Source organism: Schistocerca serialis, chromosome 2 (assembly GCF_023864345.2).
Source record: "Schistocerca serialis cubense isolate TAMUIC-IGC-003099 chromosome 2, iqSchSeri2.2, whole genome shotgun sequence".
NCBI classification, from domain to species: Eukaryota; Metazoa; Arthropoda; class Insecta; order Orthoptera; family Acrididae; genus Schistocerca; species Schistocerca serialis.
This window is the reverse complement of record NC_064639.1, coordinates 495,648,037-495,664,466: the sequence shown is the minus strand read 5'-3', so window position 1 is coordinate 495,664,466 and position 16,430 is coordinate 495,648,037. Positions and strand designations below refer to the sequence as shown.

At 42.3% G+C, this 16,430-nt stretch overlaps 1 protein-coding gene across 1 annotated transcript in view; it reads left to right on the top strand.

The window, feature by feature from the left end:
- LOC126456136 (glutamate receptor ionotropic, kainate 2-like) overlaps positions 1-16,430 on the top strand; it is a 293,829-nt gene that overhangs the window by 270,181 nt on the left and 7,218 nt on the right. The window contains exon 16 of the mRNA XM_050091890.1: positions 3,464-3,732. Within this exon, the coding sequence (XP_049947847.1) occupies positions 3,464-3,732 (269 nt within the window). The remainder of the gene's footprint in view (positions 1-3,463; positions 3,733-16,430) is intronic.

The window sequence follows — 16,430 nt, the reverse complement described above, 5'->3', positions numbered from 1 at the left end:
AAGGATTTAGTATTTGAGGAGAATATTACCGAAGTAACTAAAAATAGAGTACTATGATTCGTCGTATCTGGTCGGGTTATTTATTTATTGCATTAGTAATATCACTTAAAATTAACTAAAACAATACTAAACCAGGTTATAAAAATCAAAACACCCACAATAATGATCTTCGAGTCAGCAGGACCCGTAAAATCACTTGACGAAATGAACAACACAAAGGTACGACAGTCAGCTGGTTATTATCTCTGTGGGCAGAGATATTAAAGTATAATAGCTAAAGAGTGTCCTGCTCTACATCAGCGGCACACAGACGTCCCGACACGACGCCAGTACTGTTTCATGACTGTAGGAAGTGGATAGGACTTTTTAGTACCGTCAGGCAGTAAACGCTTAATAACTTGCTTCATCTGACGATCGATAATCTTGTGCTCTTTTTCCATTCTCTCCACGTAATTTGCTACGTCCTTCATTATATATCAAAATGTTAAGCTCTTAATAAGGTTCAGTTTCACAATTACTCACCCAGAACAGATATGAAAGATCTGTAAAAGACGATAGTCTCTTCCACAACACCCCCTTGCCCCTCTCATCTTTCTCGAAAATCCTCGTTTACTCTTATTATAGGACTACTGGTGAACTGTACGTATCTGTTAGATGAATATTTATTTAATCACATTTTAGGCAAACATTAGTCATAGGTACATATCTAATGGGAGAGACGATAAAGGGATGCAAGGTGACCGTCAGAAATATTTGAAACAGCTCCAGAGCACTGTTAAAATCGGTTAAGAGGAAGGAACAAATCACAAAAACAATACATTTACTCCACTGCAAGCGCTTATACCCTGATCAGCCAGCACATAATGACCAGTTACCTAACAGTCGGTATGTCCACCTTCGGCACGGATAACAGTGGCGACGCTTCGTCGCATGGAAGCAATGAGGTAGATCGCTGGAGGGAGTTGGCACCACATCTGCACGCGCAAGTCACCTCATTATCGTAAATTCCTTGGAGGGGAGGGGTGATGACCTCCAACGCCACGTTCAGTCATATCCCAGATGTGATCGATAGGGTTCAGATCTGGCGATCACATTCCTGACCTTGTGACAAGGCGCACTAACTTGTTGAAAAGCGCCACTGCCGTCGGTAAACACGATCGTCGTGAAGGGGTGTACGTGGCCTGCAATCAGTGTACGGTACTAAATGGTTCAGATGGCTCTGAGCACTATGGGACTTAACTTCTGAGGTCATCAGTCCCCTAGAACTAGGAACTACTTAAACCTAACTAACCTAAGAACATCACACACATCCACGCTTGAGGGATGTAGTGCCTAGAACCTCTCGGCCACTTCGGCCGACAGTGTACGGTACTCCTTGGCCATCATGGTGCCTTGCACGAGCCCCAGTGGGACAGCTGATGCGCACATGAATGTTCCCCAGAGCATAACGAAGCAGCCGCCAGCTTGTCTCCGTCCCGCAGTACATGAGCTGTTCACAGGAACATGGCGGTTCTTGCCCTCTCATCGGATTGACGAAGAAGATATCGTGATTCATCAGACCACACAACGCTCTGTCACTGCACCAACGTCCAGTGCCGATGTTCATGTGCCCATTTCAATCGTTGTTGTCGATGTTGTGGTGTTAACTTGGCACATGTATGGGTCATTGGCTGCGGAGACCCATCATTAGGAGTGTTCGTTGCACTTTGTGTTCAGACACACTTGTACTCTGCCCATCATTACAGTTTAATGTCACAGTGTGCCTCCTGTCCTGTTTTACCAGTCTTCCCAGCCTACGACGATCAACATCCTACGACGTTCGACATTTGTAAAGAGGAGTGGCCGCCCAATCCCCATTACGTCTGGATGTCCACTTGGTTTCGACAGTTGTTGAAGACACTCACCACAGTGCTCCTCGAACACCCGACAAGTCGTGCAATTTCCGAAACGTTCGTGCCGAATCTCCAAGCCACGACAAACTGCCCTCAGTCAAAATCAGATAGATCGTGAGTCTTTCCAATACTAAACACAGATACTGATACTGATACTCCATGCAGTGTGAGTTTGTCTGACTAGCAGTCATTCCTCGTCAGGTGACGCTTCTATCGCCTGGACTGCTTTATATCGATAGTAGGTAGGTGGTCATAATGTTGCTGATCAGTGTAAGCGAGTCTTAGAAACTCTTTGCACTCAATGGAAGACTGTGCCGTGTTAATGGTAGCATAAGAGGGTTAGCAATACTTTCAATTACCTCCTGAAAAAAAAAATTCAGCAGTAGCCTGTAAACGGTCGTTTGCTGCTGTGTTTTAGTGCAAAAGTTACTAGTGCTGGTGGAACAAACATGTGTATGTACAGACTGTGCTGTTTTACCATGTATGCACATGTGTGCTCGCACTACTTAGCAGCGTTACGAATATATATAACAGCAAATGACAACGACTTATAAATGTGTCAGCTTGTATAAAGTTGACATGGATTAAAGCCAGAACATCTGCAGTTGATAATGGCATAAGGCCGAAATTGCAATAGTGGAAATAAAAAGTTTAACAGTCACTGGTGAACATGATGTCCTTAAAAAATGTGCAAATATGGTGCTGTATAGCGTCCCCTCGATTCTCCATTGCTCATATTGAATAAATTATATAAGCGACGGGTAACACAAAATCAATATTACGCATTTCTCATTTGTTTGACCTTTTCTGCCCACGCCCCATTCCTAATCCATTAATACGGAGACATTTCTATACGTCTTTCTCACATTTACAACACCATATGGTGGCCAAAATTGGACTTAATTTTTTCCAGCGTAAATCAGCTCCACATTAACACATTATAATATCTACTAATTTTCGCTGCCATACGTTAATTACAACCCACACTGGACCTCTGTGATAGCTCCGCTTTAATTAAAACACCCACCTGGTATATGAAAAGCAGGTGTGGGGCTGAGAGTTATTCGAAAGTAAGGAAATCAATCCATCCACAAAAGAAGTGGGTACAAAGAGACTTACTGGACCGATTCTTAAATATTGGTTATCAGTCTGGGAGCCTTATAAGTTTGGATTAATAGAAAAGCTGAAGTGGATCCAACAAAGAGTGACTCGTTTTGTTACGGGACTGCTTACTCGACGCAAAAACGTTGTGGTAATAGTTACCAAACTCCAATAGTAGACGCTACAACTGAAGCGTTCTGCGTATCGCAGAGCTCTGCTGTTGAAGTTTAGAGAGAGAGTACTTCAAGAAGACTCAGGCATCTACATATCTCTCGTAAGTAGACGAGAAAATGAGTGAAGTTAGAGCCAACACAGAGGTTTCCCCTCAGTCGTTGTCATGTGCGAATGGAACACAGAAGGGAGGGACTAACAGCGATGCCAAGGTGGCTTGCAGAGTGTAGTTGCAGATATAGATGCGGAGCAGTCGTAACGGATATTCCTCCAGGAAGGCTCATCTTATGTTGGTACAGACTCACCCTACCGGACAGCCATCAGCGGGGCAGTGCTGACGCTGCAGGAGCGAGGCAACCTGACCGCCCTCAAGGAGCTCTGGTGGAAGGCGCCCGAGGGCAAAGAGTGTCCTGCCGAGGATGAGGGGCCTTCCAGCAGCAACGCCGAGCTGGGCATCCTCGATGTGGGGGGCGTCTTCCTCGTGCTGGGCTGCGGTATGATCCTCGCCATGATCATCAACGTCCTGGAGTTCCTCTGGAATTGCCGGACTATCGCCGTTGAGGAACAGGTGCGTGGAGCTACAACCATATTTGTGTAACTAGGCAGCTCATTGCTAAAGGCCTAACAAATGTTACATGTGCTGCTACACCAATAACATTTTCTTTTATTCTGGAGGTGGGCTACAATAAAATCACCACTCACGTGCATCAAATGTGTGAAAGTAAACACAACAGATGAATTTAAGAAATATATGAGTATAATTATTTCACATGAGTGTACACTGTGCCTCCGTAGCCGTTATCACGAAAACTCACAGACGTATTTCGAACCCTGCTTCGTCAGTGAGGTAATGAAAGGTATGTGCTAAGGTCTGATCAGGGTAGACCCAGAAAATAAAGTCGATTGTTGCCAACCGCAAGGTGGAATGAGTATAATATCTTTGCGTGGGAGGATCTTTGATGGTTAAGAGAGCCGGGCGCGCACAGTAAAAAACTCAGTAGTCTCAGCTAAGTGCTCTGAGGAAGCAGACGTGTGGTGACAGCTTTAAGAGAGGATTCGCGCTACGCATTTTTCAGGTTGTACACTGAGCAAACTTTAGCACGTTTATGGGAGAAGCTATAAAACTATTTCAAAAATGGTTTTTGTTAGATACTGTTCAGAGTAAGGATTTGTGTGTCCAAGTTTTGACGCAGTAGGTATTTTGTAAAACTTTTTGTAAGAGTGATTCGTGCCGCAAAAATGTTGGAAATGGTAGTTTTTGTATATGACTTAAATTTTTATCAACATTGTGTTTAAATCTAACAGCCTGAATCATAATCCACATCCTTTGCTTGTACGGGATATGAAAATGAGTAGTAAAGTAAAGTTACCCACCAAATGAAACAACGTAAAGAAAATGAGGCCTCTATGCAATATGTATGTGCAGTTCATGGTTCGAAATAGATTTTGGTATAACTTAAGTTATGAGAGCTAAGCTATTTCAAATAACTACTTTTATGCCATTGGACAACTGGCATTATTCAATTCAAGATATAATTTCATTAAGTAAACATCAGAGCCAAAAGTTAATTTTTCAGTACCATCTTAATGCCACTGCACAAACGGCATTATTCTCTTAAACTTGATTGCTGAGTCAAATACATGTTTCATTGCTGGCAAAATGGAGGAGTGCACGAAACAAGTTCGCAGTCAGAGCAGGTTTGTTGAATAATTATTTTGGAGCAATTTTATCTTTGATACTTCCACTAATTAAGAAGGAAACAATTTTGGTTAGATACTTTCACTTTTAAAGATTATTTGGACATTATTCTTTCGATATGAAGAGGCCGTGAAGTAATCACTGCAGTGAACATCGTTGCTCTCTTTCCAACGAACTGTCTACAAGACGTTGCATGGTGTTGAGTTCTTCATTACATTGGGCACAGATAGATTGATACAACTGCAACGTTCGCGAGAACTTGGGCATCGGCCTTAGAACAAATAAAGTGCAATAAAGACGTCAAATACGACAGACAAACAGAGCATGTTGTCTCTTTTGAATGATATGAACGCGCTGATCAGAACTGCGTCTATGCCTTCGTGTTTGAACAGGTGGGGTTGGTTTATACAGGGTGACTTTTTCCATCGAATTCAAACTCTGATAGATAAGAGGATACGGAACAAAAAAGATGTAATGAACTTACGTACGGAAATGCATGGTTTCCATGCTAGAGACCATTTATTCAATCATACTTTGTTACAGAGTCTGGGTCTTATAAGTGCACTACCACGCAGCCACAGTTACAGTATGCATTTCCTCCAAGAGGATCATACTGTTCCTCATACGTCATGCTGTAGCGCCGTTCCTACCTTAGTAATTGGTAATGTTGTGTCCGATTCATTCCTCTTGCTGACTCACCTTGTAGTGGAAGTGATGCAGCGCTGTACGCAATGATTCCGTATTTGAATCGAGAGCTTATCGACGTGGTGTCAACTTACGGAAAAGCAAATGGCAACGGGCGGCAGGCAGCAATGTTATAGCAGGAGACCTATCTCCTCCGACAAAACCCACAGCATTCAATGTTTGCAACAGTGTTTCGCCGTTTGTCTGAGACAGGGTCGTTTCAGGATGCAGGAAATCGTGAAGGACGTACCCGAAATGTTCAGACACCAGACTTAGAGGAAAATGTGATCAACACTGTGGAAGGCGACCGCTGTTTCAGTACCAGGCAGTTGACTATCCAGTACAGGATAAGCCAGACGATCGTTTGGAACATTCTCCATGACAACTGTTACTACCCTTATCACTTACAGCATGTGCAGTGCTTGCTAGCGATAGATTTTCCACATCGGGTGCAGTTTTGTCACTGGTTTCTTCACAAGGCAACCATGATTCTGGGATTTGTGTCATCCTTTCTATTCACAGAATAGGCCACCTTTACGCGGAGTGGTATCTTCAACTTTCATAACGGTCATCTGTGGGACAGTGTGCGGAACCCCCATGGTATGGTGACAGCGAATCATCAGCATCGGTGCAACCGGAATATGTTGGCCGGGATTATTGGCGACCGTAATTTGGGACCGGTCTTCGTTCCACGACGCCTAACAGGCTAAAACTATCAGCATTTCTTACGGGTGGCTTTGCCTCCACAGCTGGAAGAAGTTCCATTGGTGATTCGGAGGGTTATGTTGCAGCTATATGGTGGTGCTCCAGCCCACTTCGCCGTTAACGTCCGGATGCATCACAATCGTGTCATCTGTGGTGAATGGATCGGACGAGGGGGTCCAGTTGCACGTCCTGCTCGTTCAGCGGACCTCAATCCGTACGATTTCTGGTTAGGGTGCCATCTCAAAAGTATCATGTATGTAGAGCCCATTCCAGATGTGAAGACACTGTAGCAGAGAATTCCTGCTGCCTTTGACACTGTTTGGATGAAGAACGGCCGACGTGAACGTGTGAGACAGAACATGCTACGGCGCGAACACGCATATGTTAAGGCACATGGAAACTATTTTCAACACATACTGTAAATGTGGGTGCTTGGTACAGTGCGTGTTAGATCGTAATCTCTGTGACAATGTATGACTGAAAAATGGTCTCTAGCATGGAACTTATGCATTTCCGCAAATAAGTTCATTACACATTTTTTGTTCCGCATCCTCTAATCGGTCAATCGGTAGAGTTTATACGCGGCGGAAAAGATCACCCTTTTTTATTTCATATAACTTCAGTTCTATCTTGACTGCAGCCATTCTTCTAGAAGTTTTAATCTGATGGTTTCAGAGTCGTAGTTTTGATGTTTAACTGCTTATCCAACACCTTGCTTTTGAAGACGACATCGGCGAGGATCACTAGGATGAGTTTAGCTGACAGCTCCCTTAATGCGGTGAAGTGTATGTGGACAACATGTGTACCCGTTCGTCTTGAACAAGTGTTGTTGGCTTTGTGCACTTCTATTCCTGCAAGTATAGCTGCAAACGTAAATATTCGTGCTGCCATTACTTATCAACTTAAGACATCAGATTTCTGATTCTTGAAGCGAATAATGTTACAAAGACGCCAAAAAACTTTTTCTTCCTTGTTAGATGGTAGAAAAAGAATTTTTTTTAAACAGGCTGCTCGGGGTAGAACGACCGTTAGCTGACACCTTTTCAACGCCGTTTATTAATGTGGGCAGCTGATACGTTTGCGCTGGAACAGATGAAATCCTGTCGCAAGTGATCGCTGAAACACAATTTAGCTCTGAAATTTCGACGAGCGAAGAAATATTTCTGTAGGCGTTGGTCAAACAAATCGTATTTTGCTCATAAAATGTGACTATGTTACAACTATCTCTGATAGTTCGTTTGTCCACAGCTCTGCTAGAAAAGCTAGCCTCTACAAATCCTAAAATTTGAGGTAAATGTGAATATGAATTGCTGAATCATACTCCATAATTTTACCCTAAAAGATTTTCAGTAACCTTCGGCTCGACAAATGTAGAGCCTCTATTCCTGGCTGAGATACTCTCCACTTACAGCCAACCAGTAAATTTCATGCATCATAATATGATACTGGAGTCTCTGAATGTACTGTAGTAGTCAGACTTGTTTCATTTAATGCGTAGAGTCAACTGAAAAGATACCTATAATTAACGCATGCGAGCTACAGAGACTCCAATGCTCTTCCTCATTGTTAACTGTTCATTTTGTTGAATGGTTATATTCTTGAAATTAACGTTGAATTAGGTGCCTGTAATACTGCACTGATTCATTAATTTCCTTTTCTTCTTAAGAGTCGTTTCTTGTGTTTCGTATTACTATAAATCCGTATACACTGTTTGGCAGTAAAAGTGAAGCACTCAGGACAGGAGAAAGAAAAGAAATGAAATTCGATGGGTTGAAAGGGCATGTGATTTATTTCTGTGATTACGAAATCGAGTCAAATCTGCTAAGAACTTGGCAGTATCAGCCCACTCATCAGTATGACGTTGCGTCTTCTCAGGCCTGGTTGCATACACTGATTCGGTTGGCAAGGGTGCCAACAAGTCGTGGTATCGTCAGATGGGACAAGCTGGGCCACAACCGCTGTAACTTGTCCTTGATATCCTGGATACTGGTAATAGGACGGATCTGACGTCCGAGCTGGTTCCCATATTTGTTCCATTAGGGATAGATCCGGGAATCTTGCTGACGGCAGGAGAACTTATGCATCATGCAGACAGCTCATAGAGATACGTACCAGGTATGCATGAGCAGTATCCTGTTGGAAAATGGCTCCATAATACTGTCACACGAGAGATAACACATGGGAACGCAGACCTATCGTTGTACTGTCAGACTTCTCTTAGTCACTATTAGCCGTGACCCGAAGTCATACCCAATTGCTCCATTCACCATGATGCCAGGAGTAACACCGCTGTGCCTCTCCAAAACATAGGAAGAGTGGGACCCCTCCACAGGGCGCCACCACACTCGCCAACGGTAGTCAACCACGTTAGTGCAGACCAGAGATTGATCGCTAAACGCAGTACCACACCATTCATCAGCAGTTGCACAATATCGTGATCCTCCCTTGTGGTGGTCAGACATCGTCAACCGGAAACTTGACGAGGAGTATGCCTCCCGTCAAGTTCCCATGTAGTTCCACTGTCACATCCGAATGACCCACGAGTCTGGATATTACGAGGTGCATTCAAGTTCTAAGGCCTCCGATTTTTTTTCTAATTAACTACTAACCCGAAATCGATGAAACTGGCGTAACTTCTCGACGTAATCGCCGTGCAGACGTACACATTTTTCACAACGCTGACGCCATGATTCCATGGCAGCGGCGAAGGCTTCTTTAGGAGTATGTTTTGACCACTGGAAAATCGCTGAGGCAATAGCAGCACAGCTGGTGAATGTGCAGCCACGGAGAGTGTCTTTCATTGTTGGAAAAAGCCAAAAGTCACTAGGAGCCAGGTCAGGTGAGTAGGGAGCATGAGGAATCACTTCAAAGTTGTTATCACGAAGAAACTGTTGCGTAACGTTAGCTCGATGTGCGGGTGCATTGTCTTGGTGAAACAGCACACGCGCAGCCCTTCCCGGACGTTTTTGTTGCAGTGCAGGAAGGAATTTGTTCTTCAAAACATTTTCGTAGGATGCACCTGTTACCGTAGTGCCCTTTGGAACGCAATAGGTAAGGATTACGCCCTCGCTGTCCCAGAACATGGACACCATCATTTTTTCAGCACTGGCGGTTACCCGAAACTTTTTTGGTGGCGGTGAATCTGTGTGCTTCCATTGAGCTGACTGGCGCTTTGTTTCTGGATTGAAAAATGGCATCCACATCTCATCCGTTGTCACAACCGACGAAAAGAAAGTCCCATTCATGCTGTCATTGCGCGTCAACATTGCCTGGCAACATGCCACACGGGCAGCCTTGTAGTCGTCCGTCAGCATTCGTGGCACCCACCTGGATGACACTTTTCGCATTTTCAGGTCGTCATGCAGGATTGTGTGCACAGAACCCGCAGAAATACCAACTGTGGAGGCGATCTGTTCAACAGTCATTCGGCGATCCCCCAAAACAATTCTCTCCACTTTCTCGTTCATGTCGTCAGACTGGCTTGTGCGAGCTCGAGGTTGTTTCAGTTTGTTGTCACACGATGTTCTGCCTTCATTAAACTGTCGCACCCACGAACGCACTTTCGACACATCCATAACTCCATCACCACATGTCTCCTTCAACTGTCGATGAATTTCAATTGGTTTCACACCACGCAAATTCAGAAAACGAATGATTGCACGCTGTTCAAGTAAGGAAAACGTCGCCATTTTAAGTATTTAAAACAGTTCTCATTCTCGCCGCTGGCGGTAAAATTCCATCTGCCATACGGTGCTGCCATCTCTGGGACGTATTGACAATGAACACGGCCTCATTTTAAAACAATGCGCATGTTTCTATCTCTTTCCAGTCCGGAGAAAAAAAATCGGAGGCCTTAGAACTTGAATGCACCTCGTACATGATTCCACCAGCCAGCCAAATCGAGGTCCACAATGAGGCCACTTCCAAACTCTGTCAGGTGCAGGCACGCGACATCTCCGTGTCCTTCACAGCGATTACTCAACATCTGACGCTGTGCAAGCCCATTATATACTCTACCAGGCCTGGTAACAATACTAAAAACGAGCAACACAACTCAAAATCTCCAAGATTGGGGACATTTTACTGAAGCTCGAAACTTAGAGCGGAATTCAATGCGAGACAAATATGATAGTTTTCGCAACGAAACTCTGTCTTGAAATCTGCCAGAAAATCCAAAGAGCTTCTAGTCGTATGTTAAGTGCACCAGAGGCTATAACACCCCCCTGCTTCCCGGGATTTGCGAAATTACTAGTTGACAATGACCATGAATTATGAATTTTGACCCGCGTCAGGATAAAGCATCCGAATCCGAAGTAAATAATGATTATTCCACGGGAAACAGGGGACGTTATAACTTCATCGTTACTGAATGAGTAATTTCATTCAATAACGATCGGTAAATGAAATAATGGAAATAATTTGGAAATAAATTTTGCCAGTGGAAATTTTGCTGAAAGAAATGATTAAGTTGTAAAAGCAATTTAAAAAAATCGGGCGCCATCTCAACTGATGAGCGACAGTACTGTTAAGTACGTGAATAATTGTGTCAAAAATAAAGTTTACCTGGGTTGTAGCGCAGCAGGTGGAACGGGGACTTTTACGTAAGTGCTGTGTCAGGCTCAGTAGTCATATAAAACAATGTCAGAACAATCTAACTACACTTAAACATTAATGGTTAACTTTCAATAAGTATTTTGATAGTAATTTGATTCATAATTTGTCAGCTAAGTGCAATGCTGACAACACAGATAATTATGCATCGAAATTTTGAATAATCGACTGCCATTCTGTCTTTAAAATTAGGTACTTCGTACAGTTTAATCTACTGATAATGAAATATATTGCCAATAATTGATTAACTATGTTTTGAATGATAATAATTCATTAATTGAGGGTTTGTCAGGTGGAATAAGCTTTATAGTTTCATGAAATATCCTTGAACTAACTTCAGCTGAATATGCATTGAAGTAAATTGTAATAATCAAATTTATTAATTCAGTCACTACGGTTGGCGAAGCTTATTAAGTGCAAGAAGTAACTACGATAACCAGTATGAAATTTACCCTTCACCGTCTATGCAAATAATTTGATAATTAAGATATTTTCTCTTGAAAATGGCGTGACACACTCGGTTCAATAGGGCAAGGATCGGAAGGAACCTACTTGGTGTTGTTGTCGGGTGGAATGTAACTGCAAAACTTCGATTATAAAGTGCTTGTTATTAATTGTTGAACTTCAGAGAAAAGCACAGTCATTGGCAAGCCTTCAACAATTTTATCTTACGAAAATTACGTAGATATTACTTCCCTCGTTGTCGGTGGATCGACGGAATTCCACGGCAGCGACACAATGTGGCAGCGGGATTTTACTTTTGCGACTTGGGCCCACAGTGCGCTTCACATTTAAGTCCTCGTTTCTTCAGCAATATACCCATTAATCCATAATAACTTGCCCGGCCATGCTTCCAGATATGCCGACCATTACTTTCCCGTCGTACTTAGATCGGCACACTAGCCGTTATATGTAACACAGCTAAGAATAGCAGCACTCGACTGTACGTTTTACTCCGAGCACGTCGTCACTGCTACTACTACCCGCTGGCGCGCTCCCGCGCCCAGCGGCACGACAAAACAATCTCTCAGCTTCAACGTCAACTAAATATGCCCTGACTTGCCAGTGTTAAATATTACATAATTTAAATATAGTATTTACAGTACATATTTACACTAGACAATACATCGTATACAAACAGTTTCATGTGTTAAGTAGCCGTCCGGGGTGGCCGAGCGGTTCTAGGCGCTACAGTCTGGAACCGCGCGACCGCTACAGTTGCCTGCCTCGGGCATGGATGTGTGTGACGTCCCTAGGTTAGTTAGGTTTAAGTAGTTCTAAGTTCTAGGGGACTGATGGCCTGAGCAGTTGAGTCCCATAGTGCTCAGAGCCATTTTTGTGTTAAGTAAGCGAAAATATTCATAGCAAGGACTGCGTTGTAGCCTCACAAGGCAAGACACAATCAATACCTTCACTGTGTGACACCAGAAGTAATATTACCGATGACGTCGTCATTAAAGCGGCGTTATTAAACACAGTTTTCCGAAATTCCTTCACCAAAAAAGACAAAGTAAGTATTCCAGAACTCGAATCAAGAAGAACTGCCAACATGAATAGCTTAGAAGTAGATACCCTCCAATGCAGCGAAGTATCTTAACAAAGGCAAGTCTTTGGTTTCAAATGGTATATCAATACTGTATGCCGATACAAGAGCCCCATACTCAGGAATCATATACAACCGCTCGCTCGACGGAAGATCCGTACCTAAGACCGGGAATTCGCACAGGTCACATTAATACTCAAGAAAGGAAATAGGAGTAATCCGATTAATTATTGACCCATATCCCTAACGTTTGTTTGCAGTAGGTTTTTGAAACAAACACTATATTCGAACATTATGAATTGCCTCAAAGAAAACGGTCTATTGGCTCGTAGTCAACAGAGATTCAGGAATTGTCGTTCTTGTGAAATACAACTGGCTCTTTGGTCATACAAGATAATGAGTGCTGTCGACAGAGGAGTTCGATTTGATTCCATATTTCTAGATTATCAGATGCTTTTGACATCTTTCCCTACGACAGACTTCAAATCTGGTTGCATGCTATGACGTATTGCTTTAGTTGTGCGACTGGATAAGTGATTTCCTGCCAGAAAGGTCACAGTACATACTCGATGGTAAATCATCGATCAAACAAAAGTGATATCTGGCGTTCCCCAAGGAACCGTTACACGCACTTTCCTGTTCCTAATCTTCTTAGATTGTTTGCAGATGATGCTGTTATTTACCTTCTAGTAAAGTCATCATAAGATCAAAACGAATTGAAAAAAGACTTAGACACGATATCTGTACGATGCGAAAAGTGACAGTTGTCTCTGAATAAGGAAAAATGTGAGATCATTCACATGAGTACGAAAGCCATCCGCTAAATTTCGGCTGCACGATAAATCGCACAAATCTAAAGGCTGTTATTTCAACTAAATGCCTAGGAATTACAATTACAAACAATTAAAATTGGAAGTATCACATAGTTAATGTTGTGGGGAAGGCAAACCAATGACTGCGTTTTATTGGCAAGACACAGAAAATGCAACAGGTCCACTAAAGAGACTGCATACACTACGCTTTTCCGTCGCCTGCTAGAGCACTGTTATGCAGTGTCGGATACGCATCAGATAGAATTGACAGTGGACATTGAAAAAGTCCAAAGAAGGGCAGCTCCTTTTCTGTTATCGCCAAACAAGGGACAGAGTGTCACGGATAAGCGAGTTGGGGTGGCAGTCGTTAACACAAAGGCGTGTTTCGTTGCGGAAGATCTTTACACGAAATTTCAATCTCCAACTTCACCCTTTGAATGTAAAAATATTTTATTGTCGCCAACCTATGTAGGGAGAATACTCATCGTTATAAAATAAGAGGAATTAGAGTTCGTACAGAAAGACTTAAGTGTTCATTGCCGGCTGGTGTGGCCAAGCGGTTCCAGGCGCTTCAGTCCGGAACCGCGCGACCGCTACGGTCGCAGGTTCGAATCCTGCTTCGGGCATGGATGTGTGTGATGTCCTTAGGTTAGTTAGGTTTAAGTAGTTCTAAGTTTCAGGGGACTGATGACCTCAGATGTTAAGTCCCATAGTGCTCAGAACCATTTGAACCATTTTTAAGTGTTCTCTTTTCCCTCACTCTTTTGGAGAGTGAATTGGCACAGAAATAGTCTGAAGGTGGTTCGAAGAAACTTCTGCCACGCACTTAAGTGTGAATTCCAGACCAGTCGCATGGATGTAGAACACTAATGCACTGTGGTGCCCGTTCTAACCCTCACAGAGGATTGCAACTCTAAACATTTGCATACCTGCCGGTAGTGTGTACGTGTGTGAAGTTACACTGTCATCCGACCATGACTTGTGGGTGCTTCACTTCTTTTTCAGGCAGTACAGATTTGAAATAGCAACTACAACTATGTTTAATACTTAACAGGAATTGTGAATGTATCCAAAACTTGTATCAATTTGATAAAGTGTGATTAGATTTGTGCGCTGAACCATCGTACAGATCAAAATATGGTGACAAATACTGAAAATTAAAGGCTGCTACGTACTTTCATACTATGTATTCCTGGATATCAATTGGTAGAAGATAGTATATAAGAAATTTTTTCAGTTCGGCTGTTATTTTACAATTCAGTATAAAATCACAAAGTAATTAAATGTCTTTTTAAATAAGTGATAACAAAATAGTTTTTCTCCTCAAGCTACAGAGGTTGTTGGTGTCTTCAGTCTGGAGACTTGTTTGATGCAGCTCTCCATGCTACTCTGTCCTGTGCAATCCTCTTCATCTGCGAGTAGCTACTGCAATCTACAACCTTATGAATCTGCTTAATGTATCCACCTCTTGGTCTCCGTCTACGATTTTTACCCTCCGCCCCCCTTCCCCCCCCCCCCCCCCCCCCAAGAGACATACGTCCCTCCATACCAAATTCGTGATCCCTTGAGTCTCAGAATGTTCCCTACCGACAGATCGCTTCTTCTAGTCAAATTGTGCACAAATTTCTTTTCTATCCAATTCTGTTCCTTGCCTCCTCATTAGTTACTTGATCTACCCTTCTAATCTTCAGCATTCTTATGTAGCACCAGATTACAAAAGCTTCTAATCTCTTCTTGTCTAAACTGTTTATTGTCCATGTTTCACTACCGTACATGTCCGCTTTCCGGACAAATGTCTTCTGAAAGTACTTCCTAACCCTTAAATTTATAATCGATGTTAACAAATTTCTCTTTTTCAGAAACGCTTTTCTTGCCATTACCAGCCTACATTTTATATCCTCTCTGCTTCGCCATCATCAGTTATTTTGCTGCCCAAATAGCAAAACTCATCTATTACTTTAACTGCATGGTTTCCTAATCTAATGTCCTTAACATCACCTGATCTAATTCGACTACATTCCATTACACTTGTTTTGCTTTCGGTGATGTTCGTCTTATATCATCCTTTCAAGACACTGTCCATTCCATTCAACTGCTCTTCCAAATACTTTGCTATCTCTGACAGAATTACAATGTCATCGGCGAACCTCAAAGTTTTTGTTTCTTCTCCTTGAACTTAAATTCCTTCTCCTAATTTTTCTTTAATTTCCTTTACTGCTTCTCAATGTACAGATTGAATGACATAGGGGATAGGCTACAACCCTGTCTCACTCCCTTCTCAACCACTGCTTCCCTTCGTGCCCCTCGAGTCTTATAACTGGCATCTGGTTTCTGTAAAAGTTGTAATTAGCCTTTCGCTCCCAGCATTTTACTCCTGTTACCTTTACAATTGCAACGAGAGTATTCCAGTCAACAATGTCAAAAGCTTTCTCTAAGCCTACAAATGCTATATATGTAGGTTTGTCTTTCCTTATCCTACGAGGTAAGATTAGTCGTGTGGTCAGTATTACCTCACGTGTTCCTACATTTCCATGGAATCCTGAGGTCGGCTTCTACCAGTAATCCCATTCTTCTGTAAGGCATTCATGTTAGTATTTTGAAACCATGACTTACTAAACTGATGGTTCGGTATTTTCATACCCGTCAGCAACTGCTTTCTTTGGAAGTGTTATCATTACATTCTTCTTTAAGTCTTAGAGTATAGCGTCTGTCTCATACTGTACGTCTTGCACTCTAGATGGAAGAAGTTTTGTCATAGCTGGCTCTCCCAAGGTTGCCAGTAGTTCTGACTAAATGTCGTCTATTCCTGGGGCCTTGTGTTTCAGTGCTCTGTCAAACGCTTCTCACAGCATTGTATCTCACATCTCATCTTCATCTATGTCATTGATAGTAGAAAAGTAATATCACAGCTTTGACATTCTGATGAAAATACGTAACTAAACCAACAAAAAAAATATTACTTGCAACTTTTGTACAAACAGAAACGTTCACGCTTCACATCAGTGTAATGTATTATACAATTTTGTATTGTTTGACTTTTGGAATATGATTAACGAAATATTAACAAATACAGAAATTCTTTTATTACACACACACACACACACACACACATATATATATATATATATATATATATATATATATATATATATATATATATATTTCCAAATCGAGTATACAAGACCTTTTCAGCTTACTTACAACACTGTTTT